Here is a 27,656-nt window from a genome sequence, read left to right on the forward strand (position 1 = left end):
ACGATGATTTGGAAGCATGCTCTCGTAGAAGTAACCTGCGCGTGACAGGCATACCGGAAAAGACAGCGATGTCCAAAATGGAAACGTATATTTCGAACCTCCTGCATGCTCTATTTGATCCTAAACTGTTGCCGATGTTCACTGTGGAGACGGCGCACAGATCGCTAGGCCCAAAGCCACCGGTGGGAGGTACCCCATGTCCCATATTGATAAAGTTGTTGAATTACCAAGATAGGCACACAATACCCTTGTGGCACGTGAGAAAGGCCAGGTCACATACCAGGGGAACACCATTTCTTTTTATCCTGACTTCACCCCAATGGTGCAAGCTGCGGGGAAAGAATTCCTGCCTGCTAAGCGTCTCCTAATGCAAGCGCAAATCCCATATTCGCTTTTGTACCCAGCTAAATTGAAGGTGTCACATGATGGACAGGCGTACTTCTTTACTGATGCGAAATCTGCACTCAAATTTGCAAAACATGTGGCTGGGAAAGGAGCTAAAAAGAAAGGGGCTGCAGTTATATCCGAAACCGGCAGGCTTTGTGACAATGACAAAGCCCAGATCTGTTCTATGGATTACTGTTATTGGGGTTGTTGGTTGTTGCAGCACGGGGAGGGGTTTTTGTGTTCTGCCTTACGTTAAATCAGGCTAGATGTATAGAATGTGTGCGGGTTTTGCCGAAGTGCCTCCATCTTAAGTATAACATTGTTGGTATTTGATTTGCAACACGAAGGGTCACACGAGCTGCAATAGATATCTCACCCCGGTCACCCTGCGAAAGTGGGGGAGTTAGCCGGATTACCCTGGCACTCTTGGGAAGGTTCCCTAAAAAATTTAGCTGTTTGATTCAATTGCACAGGGGAAGGTTACACTACAACCTAATTGGGGGGTTGGTGTGGGTGGGGGGTGGGAGAAACTGTGGGATGTTGTTTTGTTTCAGCCACAAAGTCAGAATTCTCCATGTAGCAGTGTCGGTGTGGAGGCGGCTCCGGGAGAGCCATCAATATATGCTAAATTTCATGCAATGACATCTAAGGGCAAGACTCTGAATATTGTGACATGGAACATCTGGGGATTAAATGATTGCAGAAAAGCGAGGTTGGTGCATGCCTATTTAACAAGACATGATATAGATATATGCTTTTTGCAGGAAACACATCTAAACGTGACACCGTCGCAAAGGCTTAAGAATACTAGGTGGGGAGAAGTGTATTCTGCAATCTATTCCAGCGATGCAAGAGGGGTAGCCAGCCTGATAAAGAGAGGTACTGATTGGAAAAGTATCCACATACGGGTGGACCCAGAGGGGAGGTTTGTGCTACTGAACGGGAGGCTGGGAGGTATACTTGTAACATTGGCTGCAGTGTACGGCCAAATACAGACTCACCTGATTTTTTTCGCCAGATGTGGTCCATGATTAGATCAATTGGATGTCAAACAGTGATATATGGGGGGGGGGGGGGGGGGGGAGATATGTGGTATTTCAATGCCATACTGTCTGACGAGAAAAATAGGAGAGGCACAGCTAGGACCTTACACCCACAGGCACGTGACGCCCTACATGACATAATGCTTGATGGGGACCTAATGGATGTTTGGAGGGACAGACACCCCAGACGTACGGGAAGGCACGTGCATATCCACCCAGCATCAGGCCTGGTCTAGATTGGATTTTTGGTTGGTGTCGAGGGAGGTGGAATCTTGGACGATGGAGGTCGCCCATTTGGCGCGTTCGCTGTCGGACCATGCACCCTGCCTCCTCAGATTGGCTCTACCTGGGGCCCCATCACGAGCTTTTACTTGGAGACTGCCTCAAAATGCCTTGTTAGACTAGGCATTTAAGGAGGAGATTCGGAAAGATATTCTGCTATACTTTGAGACAAATGAGGGGTCAGTTGATACTGCAGCTCTCCTTTGGGATGCATTTAAAGTAGCTATCCGGGGGCAGTGTATTGCGAAACAGGCGGGAGTACTGAAGGCCATCAGGGGGACATTAGCTAGACTGGAAGGTGAAGTTCGGGATTTAAAAAGTAAAATGTTCATACAATCAGAGGTTCGGACAGCGGGCCTTTTAAAATCCAAACTGCTGGAATTTGAGGAAGAAGCAAGTAGCGAGGTGAAATTCCTTGACAAATATGCAGAGGCCAAGCGCTACGGCGAAGGAGACAGACCGGGGCGCACATTGGAGAACATGATCAGGCCGATGAGGGGAACCGTGTTTGTACATGAAATTAAGGACAATAAAGGGGGAGACGGTTAGAGGCCAGAGTGACATACAGAAAGTTTTTCAGGAATTCTAATTTGATCTGTACAAATGACTGGGACGGCTGATCCAGATAATATGAGAGACTTCTTGGAGTCTATTGCCTTGGCGTGGTTCAATGATGGTCATAGAGAATATATGGACCTACCCATATCAAAGTAGGATGTGATGCAGGTGATCAAGAGCTTACCTTTAAATAAAGCCCCAGGTCCAGATGGTCTGACAACTGCTTTCTACAAAGCATATGTGGAGGAATTAGCCCCCAAATTACAGGCGGTATATGAGGAAGCGCTAGAGACGGAAATTCTACCTCCGTCGATGAGGGAAGCTATGATCGTCACTTTATTGAAACCAGACAAGGCTGATTCTGAACTAGATTCCTACAGGCCACTATCCTTGATAAATGTCGATGTCAAGATATATGCCAAACTGTTGGCGAACCGCCTCCAACCCATGTTGCCAATGATTGCATTGCCAGACCAGTCAGGTTTTATTCCAGGTAGGTCGAAGTCGCACAATCTGAGGACGCTTTTTTCTGTTATCCACTTTTTTGCACCCTAGTGTTCAGGCTGCGGCGATATTCCTTGACGCCACCAAGGCATTTGATTCCTTGGAATGGTCGTATCTATTCTTGATCCTCCAGTGTATGGGTCTCAGCCCTTTATTCATTAAACATATGAAATTCCTATATGAGGAGCCCAGAACGAGAGACAAAGTGAATGGCATGGTGTCGGACCATTTCCAGATATCGAGAGGCACAAGACAGGGGTGCCCGCTGTCGCCGTTACTATTTGCAATTGCAATGGAGCCCTTGGCTGCACGGATAAGACAGCATCATACTGCAAGGAGCATAGGTTTCAGTACACGCAGCCTCTTGATATCTCTCTACGCTGATGTCACCCTTTACATCCTTAACCCAGCGACAAACTTAGATCCAGTGCTGCGAGAATTTATACGGTTCGGAGGGCTCTCGGGCATTACAATAAATTGGTCTAAGTCTGTGATGTTCCCTCTTACGGATGGCACAAGGAAGGTTAGCTCTGAATTCCCTCTTCGCTGGGAGGCTGCGAAAGTTAAATACTTGGGGGTATGGCTCAGCCACAATTTGCAAGACATCTGGTCTCTGAACTTCGGGAGGGCTTATACATGGTTGGAGGGAAAAGTGGCCCTTTGGTCTGCGTTGCCACTGTCAGTAGCGGGCAGGGTGGCACGGACAAAGATGGTTAGCCTGCCTAAATTTCTTTATCTATTCGTAAATGTGCCGTGCCCCTAACCAAACACATTATTTTACATTTCTGCGTACTCAGCTGTTGTCCTTGGTGTGGGCGGGAGGGCAGGCCAAGGTGTCCTGGGACCTTTTGACTCTCCCACTGAAGCAGGGCGGACTGGGTGCGCCTGATATGCAACTCTATGCACTATGCGCTCAGGCGCAGTTCCTTCATTTCTGGATCCACGAGACACCATTTCAGCCCCACGTTGCAGTTGAAAGAGACTCTGTGGCGCCAACGCCGCTAAATGTGGCATTGTATCGCACTGTTAGTAGACCTAGAGGAGATGTGGATACTGCAGGAATGTTGTGTTGGGCGTGGAGGGAATTGCAGAAGCGTGCAGGTGTGGGACGCTTTATGCACCATCAATGATACTTGAAAATAATCCTATCTTATCATGCATGGCGAGTGGGGTTGGCAGGACACTTACGACTGCACTGAAATTAAATACTTTTGCTGACCTCTACCCAGAGGGAATTTTTTGGACCGTCAGACCTCACCCCCACCCCCCCTCACCTTCCTCCCCCCCCCCCGCTTGACACTGAGGAGGGTGCTGTGCCATTTGCTGAAAGGTTTTTATATCATCAGTTGCGCACTGCATGTCGCTCACTATACTCGGAGTTCCCTTCTTATCGCTTGAGGTTAATTCACTTTAAATTCCTACATAGGTATTATCGAACTACGGTAGGGTTGCACCGCATGAAATTGAGAGATGATGCTAGGTGCTGGAGGTGTGTGCAAGATGGGGGCGACCTTTCTCCATGTGGCATGGGATTGCCCTCACTTATACGAATACTGGCACCAGATCTTTAACGCAGTGAATCAGATTGTTGGTAGGACGGATCAGCCGCCCCCGCTGTTAGGCCTTCTGGGGTATGTAAAAGACACAGTGCCCAGGAGTCGCAAGTTGAATGCCCTGTTGCTGTTATACGCCCGTAGACAAGTTGCTCTGCGTTGGGGTAGAAAGAGTGTGCCACAGTTTAAGGCTTGGCTGCTGGATGTGACTTATTGACACTCGCAGTTGAAGCTAATTTGGGAGCAGATGCCCATCACATGGATATATGGGAACCCTATTTGGAATGGTCACGGATGGCTGAGGGCCAGACATTAGATGAGGTGGGTTGCACAGATGGACAATCAGCTGAGTAGAAGGATTCTGCCTGTCGAGGAGGAGTGCAGCTCTGATTTGCTTCAGGGGTCGAAGTGATGGTGTACATTCATTGATGTACATGTGATGTGGATATGCTCTGCACAGCCTTGAATGCAATGTCTATACTACCTATAGTCACTGTAGTTTCACTGTTGTCAGTTGTCGCTATCATTGCACTGTTTATTGATGTTTGCTCTGTAGGGATACTTAATGTATACCATTGCCAATTGCACTGAGATGTGAACTGCTATGCCTTGTCTTACTATTTGTACTATGGATGTATTCTGACTGGCTGTGCGTTGGCACTTTGTGCCATTGTTGTATTCTAAGCTCCATAAAACCAATAAAAAAAAAAAAGTATTCCAGGCCTGACAAGGGAGAATGTTAATCTATCAAAGATACAGTGCTGGAGATCTGAATGTAACCTAGTTGAATATTTTGCCTTCAGTTAATTAGTAAGGTACAACTATGATCACCAATAAATATTTTAGTTCAAGGATCCAATGAAACATCACCTTTCCACAGCTTGGAGTCGCACAACATCAGCCTGTCCACAAGTGAAGAATTTTCTCCATCAGGTCCCTCTTGCAAACCAACTTGACACAATATTCGTCTGAGACCATCTTGTAAAAATAATCAAATGGAAACACATTTTACAAAAACGTAACTAGTAATACAAAAAAGATCACACATAATATTTGAAAGTCAGGAATTTCCTTTATAATCCCCATATAAAAACTGTGTGTTTTATTAAAAGTAGAGCTGTGACATCTGTAGTCACCCATAATAGCGAGATGACGTAGCTATTTAACTGTAATAACTTATTACAGTTGATTTGTGACACCATAATGCCTGCTACCAGATCCAGCAGCCAAGGTGAAAAACATAATTATAGCTGCAGTTTAAGCAAGGGATGCTTTTATTCTTCTGATATGTCTTTCTAAAATGAATCGTGATCACCACAAATAAGACATTTATGGCGATAAGTTTCTTTTTTGCACACTTTTGTTCATTACAGGAAAGGGGGCATTCTGCTCCATGTTTGTACAGATTCTGAGCTGGAGCATTCCATATATAAATTTGACTTGCATTAAATAAATTCTAATATCTTTTTTGCAACAAAATATGAAATACTTTTTGGTGCATTCAATTTCGTACTACAGATTCTGCTTTTATTCTTCATATCTGAAATCATAACAATATTGTCTCTTTCACATAAAAGAGGAATACACCAATGATTTAAGCTATTTGCCGGAAGAGCAACGGTGTGACCATGTGTTATAAAGAATAAAATACACTCTGCAGTACATCAAAAGGATATTGCAAGTTACTTCGGAGTTCCATGACCTTATTACAATTTAGCCTATATATGGTCCTCTATATGGCCATTGATTTCCTCAGTGGCTTGCAATATCATTATAATATATGGCAGGGGGAAGCTTATCCTAAATTTAAAGGCAGAGTATTAGAGTTGCACAGGTTGAAAATACATCATAAACATAACTTTTGGAACTCTGTGCTTCTGCAGCCATAGCAAAACCTGCATAATTAGTAGCATGTCTCATTTTACAGTATAATTATCTACTTACATCATCAAAGAAACACGTTTTCTACCTCTAGAGTAAAGTTAAACAATTAACAGCACTAAAAATTTGCAGACGTTAAGCAAATGTCACCAGTGTGCAAACAATCTGTTAATTATTGCACACCCCAATGAGAGATTGTTGGCGGTTTCTCGATCGGCTTAATAATAACATCAATAATTTAAACCGTTTGTGGGAAAGTTCATGGTAAGACCATTAAACGTCATAAAATATCCTCTGTTGTACACTAAAAGGATACTGCAAGTCACCTAAGAGTTCCATGACTCCGTCTTTGGCTTCGTCACTCTATATGGTTAGAGAACTCATGTGAATTGTAATACCATTACGATGTACAGCAAGGGCTACTCTATCCCATATCTAATATATGGGCACCTGCAATCTCTGTATAAAAGTCCTTCTCTTTTTTCCTTATTACAGTGGAACTGTAACATCTCTAGTCACCTGTAATAACTAAACAACTGATGTTTAACTGTTATAAGTTATTACGGTTGAGTTATGACATCATAAATAATGCTGCAGCAGCCAAGATGGAAGGCAGGTCACAGAAAACAGTCACACTAGCAGTGCAAATAACACCAAGGAGTGCTGGTTAAAGTGAACAGTGATCAGCGGAAAGAAGCCATTTGTGGCAACTTGGTTGTTTTTTCATGCTATAAGTCGTTACAGGAAAGACAGATTCTCTCTGCATGTTTCTACACATTAAGGAGCTACAACATTTGTTTAATCAGACTTTCATGAAACTGATTCGAATATATTTTTTGCAACTGGATCTCATAGGGACTAACTTCCCAAAACTTGAGATCAAGCAGACTGATCCAATCCTAGGGACTGATAATTTTCTCATAAAATTGGACATCGCTGGCCCCCAGGTCAAGTCCCGAAATACTACCCAGGTAAAACTAAGTAGACCATGGAACAAGATCACCTCAGACTCCTTCCCTGAGCATTTCTCTCCTCCAGCTATCACTCATAAAACTGACCCTAACACAGCAGCCAGGGAGCTAGAATCCGCAATCGCCTCGGAGTTAGATACCATTGCCCTGGCACGGGCTTCTAAGCCCCCAACTAAAAACTCACCCTGGTTTACGCTGGACCTGGAGCTAGTCAAACACTCGGTCAGGGTAGTAGAAAGGAAATGGAGATAAACAAAAGATCCAAAAGATAGGGAACAATACAAGGCAGCACACAGGCAGTATATGAAATGGATTGCCGAGGCTACAAAAGTTTACTTCGGCAATAGGATAACATAGGCAGCTAACTCACAGAAAGAGCTGTATAGCATAGTCAAAGAATTCACTAATCCTTCTGCTAACCAACAGCCACTCAACGAATGGGTGGATTCTGTGGCCCTGTACTTTCATGATAAAATCAATGAGATACACAAGCTCTTCCCTCAGCAGCCTCCTGTAAGCCAGGCCATAGCCTCACCGAATAACAGCCGTAGGAACCCCACCAATCGCATTGTCACCCTAAGGGAATTCTCACCTTGCTTAGAAACAGAGGTTGAGGCAACCCTGCGCAAAATGAAGTCTGGAGCCCCTGGAGACCCTGATTTCCCACAAATCTTATCTAAAATAGCTCCTGTCCTGATCCCTGCCCTCACTAAAACCCTGAATCAGTCCCAACTACATTACTCAGTTCCATTTCATTGGAAGGAGGCAGTAATAAGACCTATTCTGAAAAAACCCTCGGCTGATCCTAAATCACGCTCTAATTATCGGCCTATCTCCCTTCTCCCCCTATTTGGAAAGATTATGGAGTCCTTAATTAATAAACAACTCATAAGCCATCTGGAAACCAATAAGCTCCTGGACCCATCCCAGTCATGCTTCAGGGCATCGCATAGCACCGAAACTGCCCTGTTGGAAATTGTTGATAATATAAGAATGACTCTGGACTCCAGCCAGCTTGTCCTCCTCGACCTATCTGCGGCCTTCGACACCATCTCACATCGCATTCTTTTAGAGCGTCTTGTTGAGGTTGGTTTTAAAGGCTTCGCACTACAATGGATAAAGAGTTATCTGACCAACAGGCGGTCCAAGGTCCAAATTGGAGCTCACGCCTCCAACTTCCATGACAAAGACAAGGGTGTCCCCCAGGGGTCAATATTGAGCCCCACGCTCTTTAACCTTTATGTGTCCCCCCCTTGCAATGGTTATTCGAGCGCACGTTTTGGAACTGTGTCTTACGCAGATGACACTCAAATACTGGTCACAATAAACCACAACCCAGATGAAATCAAACTGAGGTCTAAAGAGTGCATGGTATCTATTCATGATTGGATGACCCGGAACATTTTAATGATGAACGCGGGTAAGACAGAGGTCTTGCTATTTGGAAAAGCTGATACAATATGGTCAGAAGACTGGTGGCCAGCCTCCCTTGGTCCATGCCCTTCGCCTAAACCCTCTGTCAGGAACCTGGGGGTAATAATCGATAATAAGCTATCCATGTCTGACCATATAAGTAAAGTAGTGCAAACTGGTTTTGGCCTTATGCGTAATCTGAGGAAAATCTTTAAAATGGATACCCCTCTCAGCTCGCATGCCCCTAGTACAAGGACTCATTATCAGCAGGATTGATTATGGAAACGCACTTCTGTCCTCAATAAATATCACTCTCCTGGCTCGCCTACAGGTCCTTCAGAACACCGCTGCAAGGCTGGTGCTGGACATGCCGTCCCGCACCCCATCACTGCCTTGTTTAAAGACCTTGTACTGGCTTCCAATACAAAAGCGTATTAAGTTCAAACTATGCTGCCTGGTCCATAAATCCATCAATGGACACGGTCCAGCATACCTAGAATGCAAGCTAAAGGCCCACAAACCAGCAAGAACGCTTACATCTTCTGGCAAATCTCTTCTCACCATCCCGAGGGTACGCACAGCCAGAAATGGCGACAGGGCATTTAGCAAGACAGCCCCTGAAACCTGGAACTCCCTTCCCCTCCAGATAAGGAAAGAGTCCGATTACCTTAGGTTTCGTAGACAACTAAAAACCTGGCTTTTTTAGCCCTGCCTATCAGCTATGTGGGTCTCCAGCTGGGAGCTTTTTCTTTCCGCAAGCGCTCTGAGACCTTCGGGTGATTTATGCGCTATACAAATGCAAATAAACTAAACTAAACTAAACAAAACAACAAATTACGAAGTGCGTTTTAGTGTGCTTCATTCTGCCCTACAGATTCTGCTTTTATTATTGATGACTATATTATCTCTGTCATATTAAAGAGTGAGGGTGTAAGAGATTTGTGGGAAAGGTGATAGTGTGATCGTGTATTATAAAGAACAAAATACCCTCTGGAGTAAATTAAAAGGACATAGCAGATCACATCAGAGTTCCATGACCTTATAAAGGAACTCTTCCTTCAGCCTCATTCCTTTATACGGTCATGGAACTCCTCAGTGACTAACTGTAAGGAAATGTCTCTTTTTGCATGTTCACCCTCAAGTTGTTGGACTGATGCTTCTGTTTTACTCTGAAGGTGCACTGAGGCCGGTTAACCATACCTCAGTCCCATTGCTCTGACCGGTAAAAGGTAAAAGTCTGATTGGCTCATCCACAATCTGTATAAGTAAACTTAGCTATAAGCACTATTATATGATACATGGGGTACCGTAGGGCATATAAGTTAGTGTCTCTCCTGGAATGCAGCACTTATTATGCCACCACAATTGTGGCAAAGCAAAGTGTGACTGCCAGCCCACCACTGCTGGGAAGCAGAACCGTTTTAAACTGTTGAGTCAAATTTCCAATTTAACATAATGGCAAAGAGCAAACTTTCCTTTCTAATCTATATAAAGGCACCTCTAAGGTAGCCCTACTGAGACCTAAAGCATGGCGCTATATATTAGACAAGCATTGGCAAAGCTGATAGGTCTCGCCTATGCAAGAGCTACTGGCGTTGCCAATGTGTTTTAGCCATATTGTACACAAGATTGTCTGCTGGTTGGAGGGCAAACTGGATGATCCAAAGAGGCGCTCCCATAGCAACAACGTGCATTTGGTTAGGAGTCCCGGAGAAACCAGAAGGCATCTGCACTTAGCTGTTCTTTGAGGACTGGCTCTCCTCTGTGGTACTGTAGGGGAAAATGTTCAAATGGTTGGTGGTGGAACGAGCACACAGAGTCCCTGGCCACTCTCCAAAGCCCGAGGCACCACCAAGGGTGATTGTGACTAGGTTGCTGAATTTCTGGGACAGGGACAATATCCTGCAGGCACGGACACACAGGCCAGGGCTGCAGGAGGGAGGGAGTGTGAACATATACTCAATTACACAAAGCCAGTACAGAAACAACAGGAGTCCTTCCTAGGGGTCAAAAGAACCTCAGACATCTGAACATTCAGTATGCCCTCTTCTTCTCGGAAAAGCTCAGGATTATTGACCAGGGAGCCACTCACTTCTTCACAATGGCAGCAGAGGCTTGGGCCTCGCTAGACCGACTGCTTTTGTGCTCCTCGATTCACGATCACGCTGCCTGTGTCATTCCTGACCCCCGCCCTTGTTATTATAGACCAGGAAGCCATTGCGGATCCCCCAGCTACAGGCCGGGATACATATTCATTAATGGATCAAGAGCCAAGCCCGACACACGGTTGATGCCGTTGACCAGTGATTTGTTTCTCCTGATCGTCCCTCAGCACTGCCCTCGACCGAGTCCTGATGAAGATCCTGAACTAACTAGTATCGAAACGCCGTCGACTTTCCAGCACAAATACAGGCGCAAGACACGAAGCAGTTTACTACATTGAACACATCAAAAATGAACCCTTAATCCACTTGGAACCGCCGTGAACCAAATATTTCACTGTATATTTATGCACCAGTAACCTCGCGCCACCTACGCCGTTTCACATTGTCACATGCGTCGCTACCTTGGTTTTGACTGTCACACCTAGAGCACCACGTACAATTTGGGTTGTTCGCCATCTTTGTGAATTGTATACGGCAGTGCTGCAATAACTGCAAATTATATTTCTCTTTCTCTTTTAAATATTTGTACATAAAATGATGCCTCAAGCACATGTTAGAATCATATAGAGTCTCCTTCCTTCCTTTTGGATAATATTGTATGCATATCTTTGCTAACTGCCTTCAATTAGTACCAGTTGGGATACTATATTTTCTTACATGCTGCTACGACGGCCATGAACTTCGAGAGCATGCGAGGGGCTGATTTCAGGCCGAAAGGCAGCACCTTGTACTGGTGATGCTTGGATGCTACTTTGAATCGCAGAAACTTCCAATGCTTCCTGGCGATTGGGATGTGGAAGTAGGCACCTGAAAATCGATGGAACACATCCAGTCCCCCGGATGGAGCCGGGGATTTATCTGGTGGAGGGTAAGCATTCTAAAGGTCTCTGTGCGTATGTAATTGTTTAGCAGACGCAAGTCCAGGCTGGGCCTGAATTCTCTGTTTGGGCCTTTTTTCCTTGCGATGAAATACAGAGAGTATACTACTACTCCCTTTTGAGAGAATGGGACCTCCTCCATTGCCTCCTTGCTAAGTAGAGTGGAGACTTTGTTCTGTAGTAGCTTCTGCTGATGGTAAGAGGCTTTTGAAGGTGCATCAGCCGGAGGAGGGGGACATGAAGCGAAGTGTGTACCCATTCTCTACAATATTCAAGACCCAGTCGCTGATGATGTTCCGCCACACGTTGTGATGTTTGGTGATACTTTACCCCACAAGCCCCTCCATCAGAGTGGGTAACAGCGATGGGGGAAGCAACACCTCATTGTTTGCCTAATGTCTTGGAGGAAGCTGGTGTGGTCTATTAGATCCTTGCCTACGCGTTGGTCTGCAGGGCTGATAGTGAGATCTGGCTTGCTGGTGGTGTTGATGGCGGGGAACCCAGTGAGGGGTTTGAATCCTCCGGTGGTAGGGATGCTTGTCGTAAGGCCTGTACCTTTGACGGAATTCCTTCCATTTTCTAGGCCAACAGGCTTGAGTGAGTCTAACTCTGTTTTCATTTTTGCCATCTCGTCATCCGTGTGTGAACCAAACTCTGTGTCTGTGACCTGGTTCTGCACAGAGGAGTGGTCTCTCTAGGTAACCTGGATCTTGTTGGGGACCTAGGGGTGGTTGGTCTGTGCCAAGAGTGCTAGAGGAGTCGGAGCTTGCAGAGTTGGCTTTGGAAATGGTGTCCACAGGAGGACCATGAAGGAGAATATGTCTGTGAATATTATGAGTCCAGACTATCGAATAGGCGAGTTGCAGACACTTACTAGCCACCAAGGAGAGACGCAAGTAGGGGTCTGAGAAGCCTCTGGATGTCTCCATGTAGAGGAGAGGGAGAAAGCTGCTGAAGATGCAGCGGAAGCTTGCAATACTTGTCCAGGAGATGAGTCATGCAATGTAGGCCTGTCAGTGGGTGAATGGTGGCTTGATGTCGAACGACGATGTGCTGACGTCGATGGGGGTCTCGTGGACGGATCACAATGTTTAGCCGGTGAGAGAGTCCTCGTGCTTTGGCTGCTGTCGATGGAGACCACTCAACGTCGATTGACGCCTGGTTGCCACCGACGGAGATGTCTGCCTCTATGTCGAACGCTATCTGGTTGCCGCCGACGGAGACATCCGCCTCACAGTCACATGGCGCCTAGTTGCCGCAGACAGTGAAGTGTGTCTCAACATCGAGCGGCGGCGGCACAGTCAACAGAATCCTCAGCCATCAACAGAGTTTCTGTCAAGTGTACCTGCTTCGACGTTGACCGGTGAAGACCTGCTTTCAAAGGGGTCTTCTCCATGGCAGCATGCATTGATGTCGAGAGAAGACGATGAGTCTTCCGACGACGTGAGTTTTGACGCCTTGCGACTGCGTTTCGTGGTCGATGGAGATCTTTCGGGTGTAGAACCTCTCAACGTCAGTCATTAACATTCAGTCACCAACAGCGGTTTTGCGGGCGAAGAGTGACTCGTGGCTGAGGGCACTTTCGACATGGTAAGAGGTTTATTAAAGGAATTTTCAATGTACATAGGACATTTTTTGCCCTTAAAATGGGCTGCATATATATATTTGTAAATACATATATGTCTATCTAAGTATTAAGTACATGTTTTATGCTATACACACACATATATATGTATTTAATGTGCTTTAGGGTCCCTGTTCATAGGCAGGAAAATGCAGTGCTTATGACTATTGATGAGGATCCCCTGGAAGAGAAGCTGGTAGTTCTTAGCCAGTGGCACAAGATTGTAGGGAGGGGAGGAGTTCTTACAGGATGCTGAGGGGGGAGTAGGGAGCAGCACGATAACCATTGGGAGGGGCACAACGTCCACTGAGCTAATCAAGAAGGGCAATTCCCGAGGACTGGATAATCACAGGATACACGGAAATGGAGGGGCTCCCCTAGAAATTCTATTGTGGGATGTTAGTGGCCTGGGGAGCAAGCTGAAATTGGGTATAGCGCCCAAATACCTGGCAATTGTGGGCTTCTCAAACAGGGGCGCTATCGGCTCCTGGCCCACGCTGGATTCTCCAAGTGATACAGGGGAGTAGGTGTGTTGGTGTGTAGGTTGCTGCCCCTGCAGGTTATTAAAACATGGGTGGACCCCCAGGGATGCTATGCGGCGGAGATTGGCAGTTGGATGGCATGAAGTTGGGGGTGGCTCTCTGGTACCTCCCACCAAGGCAGCAAGGGGAAGGGTTGGTGAAGCTAAATGAATGGGTAGCAAATGCAACAGATGCCCTGCTACTAGCGGGGAGGCCCTTAGCGGGACATGGAACGATCGACTAGCTCAGAGATCACTCAGAGGGAGGACACCCATGTGGGGGATTTATTTGACACGACTGGACTGGGTGATTTATGGAAGGCCCATAATCTCCAAAGATGACAATACTCTCTTTCTCAAATTCCATGGGGTCAATGTCTGTTGGTGCTGCACCACTAGGTGGAGCCTTTGGGAGCACATAAAGCCTGCCACGGGGGATCTCAGACAATGCCCCAGTGATTACATCACTCCGGACAGGACTGCCCTGAGACTGGACCCCGGGGAAGCAACAGATAAGAACACGTGGGATGTGATAAGGCAAGCAACCAAACACTACTTTAAGGACATTGCAGGGATGGTGTGCTCCAGCGCAAAAGTTTGGAAGGCATACAAGGTGGTACTTAGGGAGACCTGATAGCCCACATCATAGAAATAATCAGGGAAGGTGCTATGAAATGGGAAACAAAGCTGGGAAGCTGCTGACCTGGTTGGCCAAAAAGGAGGTGGGCCAAAGATGGATACACAAGGTGTTCACCCTAGGGGGATCCAGGTAGAGAATCTGAGTGAAATAGCACAAGCCTTTGCAAACCTGGATTATCTGAGCGGGGTTTACCACTCAAAATTGGGAGACAACGTGCCCGACATGGGGAAGTGCTTAGGGGCCTTCCAAGTCCCCACTTAGAGGAGGCAGCGAGTAGGGCCCTAGAAGTGGAGGTGGTTAAAGAAGAAATCTCAGAGGCAGTGACCCTACTTTAGTGCCGGAGAGTCCCAACCGGGTTCCCATCAGACTTTTTCATGAGTGTGAAATCCCATATATTGGTCCCCATGAAAGCGATGTTTGATGAATCACAAAAGGAAAGAATCCTACTCATGGGCTTGAGGCAGGCCAACATAGTCCTCATTCACAAGGATGGGAAGCAGAGGGAAGACTTTGGCTCTTATAGGCTGATCTCCTTGCTAAATATAGAAACCAAAATCCTGGCCAAGGTGTTGACATCTAGGCTCATGATTTCACAATAATAGACCTTGATCAACCAGGTTTCCTACCAGATAGAGTTACCAGACATAACCTCCAATGCCTATTTGGTTGTCTGGCCCAGAGAGACCAGATTGGTAAACTGGCGTTGCTGCTATCGCTAGATGATTAAAAGGCATTTAACTCAATGAAATAGCTTCACCTAATGGCAGTTCTCCAGAAAATGTGCTTTGGACCGATGGTTTTGAAATGGGCCAGGCTGTTATATCAGAAACCACTGGCCTGGGTCCGCGTGAACAGGGCAAGGTCGAGGGAAGTAGGGGCCAGATATACGACCATTAAGTTTAGCAGTCGAAAACTGCGCTTAATTATGACTCGCTAAACTTAATGTACAACAGTGTCTCAGTCACTGTTTGCGATTCCCAATGGGTAGCAAATTGCATTCCTCATGAATATTAATGACGCTGTTGCAATTTGCAGCCCCATTGGGAATGGCTAGCACTCCCAGGGATGGTGGCCTGCGGGGGTCAGCAGATAATCATGTCTGGGACCGCTTTTAAATAAAGCAGTTATTTTTTTTTTTAATGCATCCCGTTTTCCTTAAGGGAAAACAGGATACATTTAAAAAAGAAAAATTAAACTTTTCGGTTACATTTTTAAGGACAGGCAGTGGTCCCTGGGACCACAGCCTGGTCTTACAAAATATTTACGCACCCATTCACAAAGGGGAAGAGGTTCCCTGGGGCCCCTTCCCGTTAGTGAGTAGTTTACCACCTACTTGAAGTAGGTGGTAAACTGCGAGTGTTTTGCGGCCACAAATGCAGTCGCAAAACAACAGTACATGGCATGGTGACTCACTATTAGGAAGGGACTCCCCTTCCTTATAGCGAGAGTCGCAAATGCTATTTTGCGAGTCAGTGACTCGCAAAACATGCCTGGAAACTTTTTTGCGGTCGCAAACGGCAATCTCTCAAAGAAGGTTTGTACATCTGGCCCTTGGTCTCGGCAAGGGTGCAAGACAGAGGTGCCCACTATCATTGCTCTTGTTCGAGATTGCGATCAAGCACCGGGTGACTTGAATCCGGGAAGCCACCCTTCTAAGGGGCTTTAAATGGGAAGACGTGATTTCTCTTTATGCTGAAAATATTCTACTGTACATTGCTGACCCGGAATGCTTGATCTTATTATCTAGTTTTCTGTACATTCTTGAGGTGTTTGGAGCATATGCTGGGATCCATATTATTGGTACTCATTTATAGCTTTCACCCTGATGGAGTATACCACCCCTTGTGAGGGAAGGTGTCCCTTGAGATGGAAACGAATGGGGGTTCAGGTACCCAGGCAGCTATGTCACCACACGGCCAGAAACCTTTCTCCAGCTAAACCTGGAGCGTATCCTGCATGAATATAAAGGGGCGGTGTCCCACTGAAGAAGGCACCTAGTATATGAACTAGTCAAGGCGGCCCTCTACAAAAGGATTAATCTCCCCAAGTTTCTCTATATACTGCAGAACACACCATGTAGAGTCCTGGACACATTTTCAGGGAAGTTGAGACGACAACCAGACAGCTGTTTTGGGATGAAGGCCCGCAGAGGATTGCCCTATCCACATTGACACGGAAGCCAGACAGTGGGGTGGCCCTCCCTACTCTGAAATTGTGTTACTGGGTGGATCAACTGCAGGTAATTAACGATTAGGCATCAACAACTCAGAAAAATCTACATATGCAGGCAGGACAATGGACACTGGAGGCTAATTCAGTTGGCTCCACAGGGAGGGCAAGTGGAATTTACTGCCAACCCCGACCACCCAGGACGTTAGGATATGGTGGGAAGCGACAAGAGCATTGGGCTTCAATGGTTGAGTGATGCTGGAGAACCCGCTTTGGGACTCAGCATTGCGAGCAGGCCTGACGTGTAAGGAGGGTCACACAGGAACTAGTCCCTAGTGGAAGGAAATGGGATGTGTTGAGCATATTGAAATATGGAAACAACTGGAAGGAAGGTGGAGAGGTTTCTATCCCCCAAACTCAAGGCACAATTTGAACTGGCGAGGGGGTAACATCTACTATACCAACAGATAATATATCCTGCAGGGGTACGGGTTCCGGGTACGGGTTCCTCCTTCAGGATATCAAAGAGTAAACTCCCTTAGAGTGGAAAGTACTCGGTGCACCCCTACACAAACATTCTGTATCACAAATATACGCCTCCCTGCTAACGTCCAGTCTTCCTCATCTGGACACCCAATGAAGTAAATGGGGAAATGATTTGGCGCAATTGGAGGGCAAAGCTTTGGAGGGGAAGCATGCAGGTATCCCCGAGAGGTAGCCATCAGGGCGTGCATTAGGCTGGTGCAGTTGAAACTGTTCCATAGGGCACACTACATGAGTTTCCGCCTCTTTAAGATGGGGCAGTTGGACAATGACTGCTGTCGAAGGAGATGTGGACAGAACGGGACCTTGATCCATACCCTGTGGGATTGCCCGAAATATGGGGTTACTGGGAGAAGGTGACAGGTAGGATTTGTTCAGTTAGGCCAGCTCCCTCAGTCTCACCCTACAACTGGTGACACTGGGTATCAGGGGGAAGCAGACATTGGATATATATCAGCTCCTGTTCTGTAATGTGGCATTAATGGTGGCCAGGAGAGAGATAGTCCGGTACTGGGGAGGGGCAAAAGCACCCACAGTGGCAGAATAGTCATCGAATATGGACTGTTGCATGAGGGCAGAGGAGGTGGTGTAAATCATCAGAGGTGCCGCACAAGTTTGTTAAGCTAAGGACCCCTTGCAAAAGGAATGAAGATGTCTCAGACAGAGAGGATGCATAATGGGGCACCAGGAGAGTTCTGAAGGCACCATAGTAAAGATGGGGGAGGGAGGACCATGACCAGATGTTGGTAAAAAGCTACCGGGAACTTAAGCAGCATGGAGGTGGTGGCTGTGATGTTGTGGTACCTGCTAAATGGCAGAAGGGTTTACGAGGTGTACTGTAACTGCTTTATTGCATTACATAGTTATGAAACTCAATAAAAAGATTATTTAAAAAAAATAAGAGTGAAGTATAATGTAGTAGAGTGGATTAGGGTGGAGTAGAATGTTGTGGATTGTCGTAGAGTGGAGTGTCATTCTGACTTCAAGTTCCTTCTCCACTGATGCTTATCCAGATGTTGTCAGAGGTCGAGCCTTTGCCGAATCAGATGTCTGACCTCGAGAGAAATCCCCTTCTAACCCCGACCAAGATCACGCCTTGACATCACTCCAGCACACCTAGTTCCTGCATGCTCTAATTAGGATAAAACACTTCCTCTTCCACTAGAGCTTCCTCAGAGGCTCCATCACCTTTTTGGCGTGGATTCTGCTCAAATTTATAATAACTATGGGGATGATATACTACTATACTATAATATTCTACACAGAGTTACAGGAGGCCACTGGACTGGACACTTTCCCCAGACACAAGGTTTGTTTCACCACTTGCACTCAGAATGGAGGAAAGTGTTTCACCGCTTGCACCCAGAATGGAGGAAAGTGTATAATTTGCTGTGGGAATTAGATGTGCAGTTGGGGTCCTGGGACAACAGATGGCTTCAGCTGGCATCAAAAGAAATGTCCTCAGTAAGGTTTTGCACTCTCGGACAGCCTCATCTGAGCCCATGCTTCCATTTAATGAAGTCCTGAATTACACCCTTATGGGTACTTGGGCAAAGTCTTTATCTTGCCCGCCAGTGCACAGGCAGATGGAAAGGTGCCAAAGACCGGCACCAAGCGACCCAGACTTCCTTTGCAGTACCTGACTTCTAAGAGTTTGGTGGTGCAAACTTCAACCAGCAAAGTCAACCCTAATGCTTTCCCCATTGTAGTGTAGTTCCTATTGTCCCAATAGGCTCTGCGCATTGGAATAACAAACAGCAGTGTAGACGTAGGACTGAGGTCATCTAGGTCTCTAATGACTATGTTAAACTTAATTTAGGTTTGCCAGCTAGCTCAGAGGTCACTAGAAACTTTATTGAATGAACAGGGAGGAGTGAACGTCCCTGATTAGACAAGAAGGGATTCAGTTTCTGACAACCGCATAAACATGACAACTTTGCTCCCTCAGAATAAAGAGTGTATCTCTAGAGTCGTGTGAAAACAATAGGCAGCTATTTCACTCAGTCAATCGTGCATGCTTAGTTCCACCAGAATGCAGAGAAATAGAGAGACGGGCGTTTTCAATAAAAAGGTTTTCTTTTATTGAGCAGTCTTCTTTCTCATGCAAGAGAAATGAATTGCCACAATTGCAATACTCATTATAAAGTAAAGTGCGTACAGTAAAAGTAGTATTATGAAAAAATACTGTAAAAGCATTGATATGGTTTCTTAGCCATTTCATACTTTAAAACGGATAAAATATATACATACATAAAAACATTGACTAACAAACTCAACTGGTACTTCTAAGATACGCCTACCCCAGTGTACCTGACCTAAGCCTAATACGTGGTAAGGAGTAAGTAAGTTGCAATTTTTAAGTTAAGTTGGGTTTTTTGCCAAGTATAGGAATCAAGAATTCTCTCTAAGGTTTTGATCAGTTCCGTACCTTGGTTCTAGAATTAAGGAGGTCTTTTATATCGCGTTTCAGGACTTGATCTCCCAGCAACCAGCAAGGGCAACTTGGGAACCCCAGAGCTGGATTTTCTCTGCGTGAGAAAAGGCAGCTTCTCCAGCGCGTCAAAAGGGGAGGGGCTCTCGCATCAGCATCAGCTGGGCTCCGTATAAGTAGATAACTGCTCTGCTCCACACCACCGAGTGTTTGCTTAAGGCAACGTTGGTATATTTATACCTGAAAGGTGCCGTGTTTGACATAAGGTTTGACATAAGACGTCACTAAGAACTAACAGTTCTTTCTGGACTCCAGGAGTTCTTGTGTAAATCAAAACAGAAGCAGGAGGGGATTTCCCGGGCTACTGAAGGCTTGGTTTGTTTAAAGAAAGCGTATTGCTTTCTAGGAGTCTATGGGAGTAGCCTTGCCGTACTTTGGACAGCATGGGCGATTTACTAAATATGGGTCTGATACTTATGCCTTTATAAGGATACTATTTATTGTAACCACACAAGGGCATGAATCGGGAATATCGAATTAGGGTCCTAGATAGGAATACAACACCCACTCCACGGATTAATGTCCATCATTACTAAAAAATAAGCAATAGTAAACATACGATGCATGTGTGTTTTACAACCCACCCCAAAATACATAATTGCATTTGAAATGGTGTATTGTTTATACAGGAAAATGAGTATTGGTACTGTACGTTTTCAAGCAAGGTTATCATTCAGTTAAGTTCATATATATATATATATATATATATATATATATATATATATTCACTGAAAAAACCATAGGTTTCACACCAGTTATAGTTAGGAATTAGCATTTAAAAAACCTATTAAATTCACTGACAAAACCAGTTATAGTTAGCTGGAAATTTTACTGATATAAAACCAATGAAATTCCACGTTATAGTTAGTTGGACTCACTATAACTTGCGCGTGCAATGCACTGCTGATGACGTCACATATTACATCACTCATGACATGGTCAGTGACATCACTCATGACATCACTGATGACACCATCCAGTGAATATGTGTCTTTCTGAAAAATAAATATTAGTGAGTAATGTTTAAATATTTAAATATATATATTATTGTTTCACTTTGTTTATAAGTGGCTACATGTGTTGGTAAGTAGCTACATGCGTATGTATATGGGTTATTAGATGTTTCTCTTAGTATCAGTATGAGTGTCTATATGGTTTGGTGGGGGTATTACTTAGCACATAGATGCATGAGTGACTGACTCGCTGTTTGTATGTGTTTTGAAGACAGCATATGTGCAGGACTGTATAGATGGATGAGTGTGTATATGTGTATGTTAGTGAGTGAATGACTGTCTCACTAGTGTCTTTATCAGTAACTACATATGTTTTAATCTAGTATATGTGAATATTGATGTATATAAGTGAGTATATGTGAGAGTAAGAGATTGTAAGAGTTCCTGTTTAAATAAGTATGTGTTTCTATAAGTGATTGTTTAAGAGAATAAATATGTGTATTTTTCAATACAAGTAAGGTGGAAGTGTGTGTATAACTCTATATTCAAATAAATGGATGTTCAATAGTTTATTTGCACGTGTGAGTATGTGTGTGAGTAACTTTTGGATGACTGTCGGTGTGTAACAGGATGTATAGGTGTATCACTTCATATGATAAGTGAGTATATGTATGAGTGACTATATAGAACTGTTGGTGAATGACTGGATGTGCATATAGATGGTGGAATTACTGAATTGCTTGTTGTAACTGATATGGGTATCTCCATTTTTTTTTAAATTTCAGTTTCTATTTTTGAATATGTGTTTCAAGGGTTACATTACAGTGAAAGGAGGTCTGTCACTATGTCACAAGGATGGTGTCATCAGTGATGTCATGAGTGATGTCACTGACCATGTCATGAGTGATGTAATATGTGACGTCATCAGCAGTGCATTGCACGCGCAAGTTATAGTGAGTCCAACTAACTATAACGTGGAATTTCATTGGTTTTATATCAGTAAAATTTCCAGCTAACTATAACTGGTTTTGTCAGTGAATTTAATAGGTTTTTTAAATGCTAATTCCTAACTATAACTGGTGTGAAACCTATGGTTTTTTCAGTGAATTTCAAAGGTTTTTTAAATGCTAATTCCTAACTATAACTGGTGTGAAACCTGTGGTTTTTTCAGTGAATTTCAAAGGTTTTTTTAATGCTAACTCCTAACTATATAAGACCTGAAAGCCCACCAGGAATCTCCAGTATGCGCCAGGGGACTGCATTGCAGAGAGGTGTAATGAAGCCACAACCCTTTTTACACCTCTCTGCAACGCAGCCCCCGTGCATGTTTGAAGAGGGGAAACTAATTCCCCTTGCATACTGGGGGCCCCTGGGGGCCTATTAGCCCACCTGGAACCTCCAGTATGCGCCTGGGGCTGCATTGCAGAGGTGTAATGAGACTATGCCCCTTGTTACACCTCTCTGCAACGCAGCCCACTGCCGCGTTTGCAGAGGGGGAACTAATTCCCCTTGCATTCTGGGGGTCCCTGGGGTCAACTAGTCCACCAGGAGCCTCCAGTATGCACGAGGGAGCTGCATTGCAGAGAAGTGTAATGAGGCCACACCCTTGTTACACCTCTCTGCAATGCAGGCCACTGGCGCCTTTGCAGAGGGGGGACTAATTCCCCTTGCATACTGGGGGTCCCTGGATCATATCTGCCCAAACACCGATATTCCGAACGATTGTAAATGACTTTTCTTGAGAAACATTTGGATTTGGATTATCATGTCCTATACTTTGGAATTTTTGAAAGACTGACTTTGAGGATGCTATAAATTACTCAAGTCTGCCCGAATTGTGTGGGTAAAATTGATACCTAGTCACTTTTAATAAGAATATACTTATGTCTCGTCTAACATTTGGAAGAAATATCTAGTTATATGACAACGGGATACCGACATAACTTGAAGGAAATAAGAACGCCCTGAAGAAGTTCTGTTGTACAGAACGAAACGTTTCGGCTGGCTGTGGTACATAAACTTAAGGAAAATAAAAGCATTTGAATATACACCAAGATTCAGCGCTTCAATAAGTACTCTAAGTGATATGATTTGATTGGACTCATTGTGAAAGTGGTGCTGTGCCAAACTTTGGAATATTCTCCACTACTCTCTACTACTTACTCTCTCCCACTCTCTACTACTCACTCTCTACTGCTCTCTACTACTCACTCTACTACTTACTCTCTACTACTCTCTACTACTCAGTCTCTACTACTCACTCTCTACTACTCTCTACTACTCACTCTACTATTCACTCTACTACTCTCTACTACTCACTCTGCTACTCTCTCTACTGCTCTCTACTACTCTCTACTACTCACTCTCTACTCTCTATTACTCACTCTCTACTCTCTACCTCTCTACCTCTCTACCTCTACACCTCTACCTCTCTACCTCTCTCTACACGCACACATATAGACATATATGCATATATATATGTGCATATGCATTTATATATATGTATGTGTATATATAAAAAAAACAACTAAACATTTTTTTTTCTAATCAGCTACTTTTAAAACTGTCATTCTTTTTCCCCATGGTACACTCCCCGGTACGCTTACCGGTGCGCGTACCGGGCGCTCACCCCGCGAAAATCAAAAAAAATGTTTTTTTTTTTTTTGCCCCGTGGGGCCCTTTTATGGCCCCCACATCAAACCTAGGGGGTCAAGGGGGGTCTACTCTGCCCCCTTATGGTCATTTCCCCCTTTGTTTTGGCCACCTCTTGTGTCTCGATCCTACCGAGACACAAGATGGCGGCCGCTCCGGACTGTTTAGAATGTTTACAGACCCCCCAGAGCCAATCAGCTTTCTCCGCGCAAGTCGCGTGACGCGCCCGGTGCGCGTACCGGGCGCTCACCCCGCGAAAATCAAAATTTTTTTTTATTTTTTTTTTGCCCCGTGGGGCCCTTTTATGGCCCCCACATCAAACCTAGGGGGTCAAGGGGGGTCTACTCTGCCCCCTTATGGTCATTTCCCCCTTTGTTTTGGCCACCTCTTGTGTCTCGATCCTACCGAGACACAAGATGGCGGCCGCTCCGGACTGTTTAGAATGTTTACAGACACCCCAGAGCCAATCAGCTTTCTCCGCGCAAGTCGCGTGACGCGCCCGGTGCGCGTACCGGTGCGCTTACCGGAGCGCTGCTATAGATATATATATTTTTTTGAACCTTAATTACTCAAAATCCACTGGAGCACATATCTTGAGACATAGCAAAGGCACATCGGGCTACCAGTCCCTACAATTTTGCCAAGTTTGGTGGAAATCCATTCAGCCGTTCGGGCTAAAAGTGAAATCGACCGCCCTATGGAAATTAACATGGGGAAAACGCGTTTTGGGACCCCCCTTTTATCTCGGCCCCCGCTTGACGAATCCCCCCCAAACTTTCAGGGAAGGACCGGACCGCCATGAGACCATTTTCCTGAAAATTTCAGGCAGATTCGTCAACCGGCGCCAAAGTTATTCAAAATAGAATGTTGAGATTTAACATTGAAAATTATCCTAACTATAACTACCTACTGGCGACCGCCAGTAGGTAATATATATATATATATATATATATATCTGCTGAATGAATTGCAAAAATTATAAATGAAATCACACATGAAATGGCTCTGTATACAGAAGAGAATGTCGAGACCATTTCATCACATAATATTATACGATAATATACATTTGCTAGAGGCGGAGGTAAAATATTGTCTCTAGTGTCTCTAAAAATAGAAGCTCTGTTCTTTAGGAATAGTTCTACTTTAAGCAAAGTATCATGTGCCGGAAAAATTGGTAAATATTTTGGATTTGGAAAGTAAAATAATTTCGCTTTCAGGGGAGAGAAAAAAATAGTTCTAAATATTTTCAGTTGCTTTGTTTAACAGAATTGAAGGCCAACTTCAGAGTTCAAGGAACGCTGTGTGCTTGTTAAAAAAAAATTATTCTCGTTGCTCAGGGGAGAACATCATATCAGACAGACTCGCAAAAAATTGGTCTAACACATCAGGTGAAAGGTCGACCAAGTTCAAAAATGCTGTAACTGTGCAGTTTGGAGTGTGATTGCTTTCATCGATGTTTGGATCAGCAATGCTCACAGAAGGTTGTACCTGTTTGGTGCTGCTTTCCTCTCGTACTTCACCGTCACCTATTCGTAATGGTGAAGTCTCAACGAATGCCGTCATCAGAATTGGTAGCCGCTGGGGACAACATGTTGCATGAGTCGTTACCGGACCTCGCAAAGTATCAATAGCCATTGGTACTGCTGATGGTAGTGTAAGACAGACGTCCAACACGCTTTCTTCTCCGCATAGGAGACATCGAAGCACGGGTAAGATGCAATCCTCCCAGATCGGTCTGAATGAAAGAAACCAAGTTGTATTCAGATCTCTTAGCCGGGCCAATCCGAGGACCTTAGTGATACGGTCTCGGTATCGTATTGCTAGGATCGTTTCTTCCATCGTTGCTGGAGTCTTGTCTGTGGCTTGGCTTGCCATATCGGAGCAGAAGGAACAAAAATAAAATTCCTGCTACGAGTCCCAAAATTAAAGGTAGGCCGCCAAAGACAGAATGGACAAAATTCGGGAAGATGCCCAGAACTGTTTCAAATGGTGTTAACAGTTCCGAAAAAATTGTCTTAAATACATGTGCGATGCCACTGGTATCAGACACGTTTAAGATTTGGCTTAACATTTCTGCGAAATGCAATGGGCAATTTGTCGATAAAAGGGTATGTATCTCAGCAGCTGTCATTGCAACTTGCAGGTCATACGTTTCTTTGGATGAGGTCAAAGCACAGTCGTCTGTAAAAGAATAGACTTCATTCTGCTTAAAGTATCAATTCAAATAGAAGAGATATTCACATGAGGCCATATTGCCGCCTCCATGTCTGGATTGCTGTTTGGATACAATACTTGCATACTGCAAACAACCCTGGAAGTAACAGTTACGAGATAGCATTCTCCTGGCACCAATCCACAACAGCTGTGGTCAGTTATTACAACGTAGCTACCGTTGGAGAGTTGTCTGAAGAATGGTTCTATCTGTGTTGCAGGAGTGCCTTGCAGGTGACATGAAAAGGTTGTTTGAAGATCCTTCGCAAGCTCCATGCAAGTAAATACCTTGACACAGAAGTGTACCGCTTAGTGATTTTTTACAATTATTACCACTAAGGAATACCTCCATTTTCCTTTCACTATAACATTTATGTGTGTAAGGTAAATCCCAGGTTGATTTGATGTATCCTTTACCCAACCTTTCATACTGGCCTGCTGGTATATATTCTTGGCAATATTTGAACTGGAAAGTTGTTATCGGAATTGTAATCGTTCCATGTATTATCCATTCAATGACAGGTCTTTCTGACATTGTCAATGGTAATCTCTCAAGTTTTTCAATGCTCAGAATTGTATAGTCGCTCCTTTTTGTGCCAAACTGATTTGTTTATCAGAGGATTAAAGATAGAGAATAATGACGTTACATTAATTAGACGCCATGGCACGTAGCCTGAATGCACCGTCCAGCCTAGCTGTACAATAGAACGTAATTAGGACTGACCATGTTGTAACAGTAGCAAGTCTTGCTCTATTATATCAAAGGCAGAAGATACAATACTGTCCAGTGAATATATTCTGGAAGACAGAGTCGTTAACCCATTGTCCACAACAGAAAGTGATTTTTCCAAATTTATACCATCAATTTCTCGTATTTTTTCTGCTGTTTCAATTTGTATTACTTTCCATGCTTCGTTGTATGCAGCATATAGACCGGCCACTATGAAACGTTTTTGACGCTTTTTGCGAGGTCCCATTATGAAATCTCGCAAGTCAGCACCTTCTTCAAATAAAGTCAAGTGTTGCTTAATTTCAGCCAGTGTGGATTTCTGTAGCCACTCAAGGCATAATTTCCCTACACTGGATGTTTTAACTATCCCTGGATGTTGTCTCTGGGAATATCTTGGATCTGGCCGGGTCATTTTGAACCCCTGTCTTTTATTCAGGAATCTATCTTGACAGTTGTTTGTGTCAGTGGGCCAGATCAACCATTTTTTCCAATCACGATTTGTTCTGTTTTGGTGAAAAATGTGGGATACGTCTATTTCCACATCTGTAGTGCTATTGTAATCAGGTATGGGCTTCGGAATAGACGGTTTGTTTAAGTCTTTTATCTTAGCTAAACCAAGACAAGTAGTTTGTTGAATGGTATCATTCAGGAATACTATTTCTTCTGGGATCATGCAGGCTCTAAATAACGATTCTAGACCTTGTACCTGCCAGCCTTTTGCTCCCCAGATGGTTTTTGTTTCAATATTATTTTTCCAAAATTCAAAACCAAATGAAGACATTTTGTCATAAAACTTTTCAGAATAAATCAGTTTAGTATTTGTCAGCATGTTTTTCATTCCTGTCTTATTTAACATTTTAAAATAAAACGTTTCAGCATCACTGATGTTAAACCCTGAGAAGTATGGAAATTTCTCGAAAAATGTTTTAGAACTTACTTTAGGTGGGGTTGGGAAGTGTTCCCATAGATTGTAAGTAAAAACATTTCTAGGTTGTGCAGATTTATGCAAATAGTGATGACCATAGTGGTTGTAACAGTATAACTCTTCACAATTTGATGAACCCTGTAAATAATCATGTTCTGTATATTTAGCTGACATTACTAAATCTGACATCATATTATTAATATTTTCAAAGTCCCAATCATCAGAAAAGGAACTTGGTATCACAAAGTCACATAAGGAAATCTTGAACTGGTGTAGATACTTCAAGAGCTCGATCGGGAAATAAATATCATAGTCCGTTCTGTCCCTTGCAATATCCCCAGGTATTGGATTGGCTGTGATGTTAACTGATGACAGTTCTCTTTTCCTGATATGAGAGGATCTGCGAGACTTTAGGACCAAGTTGATGTTCTGACTTGCTGTGTCCATTGTACTATATTTTTCATCAATGAATCTACCCAAACATAAAACCATGATGAGCCAAAGCAGGAGGAAAAGTACACCTAACACAATCCAAAATCCAATCCATGGTGAGATCAGATATG

The 27,656-nt window shown here is 44.3% G+C and overlaps 1 protein-coding gene across 3 annotated transcripts in view; it reads right to left on the reverse strand.

Moving 5' to 3' along the window:
• Nucleotides 1-27,656, reverse strand: part of UBR2 (ubiquitin protein ligase E3 component n-recognin 2) — a 1,804,160-nt gene that overhangs the window by 1,563,112 nt on the left and 213,392 nt on the right. For all 3 annotated transcript variants that reach the window (XM_086927821.1, XM_086927820.1, XM_086927822.1), the window contains exon 9: nt 5,198-5,305. In XM_086927821.1, coding sequence (XP_086783947.1) covers nt 5,198-5,305 — 108 coding nt within the window. The remainder of the gene's footprint in view (nt 1-5,197; nt 5,306-27,656) is intronic.

Source organism: Lissotriton vulgaris, chromosome 6 (genome assembly GCF_964263255.1).
Source record: "Lissotriton vulgaris chromosome 6, aLisVul1.2, whole genome shotgun sequence".
NCBI classification, from domain to species: Eukaryota; Metazoa; Chordata; class Amphibia; order Caudata; family Salamandridae; genus Lissotriton; species Lissotriton vulgaris.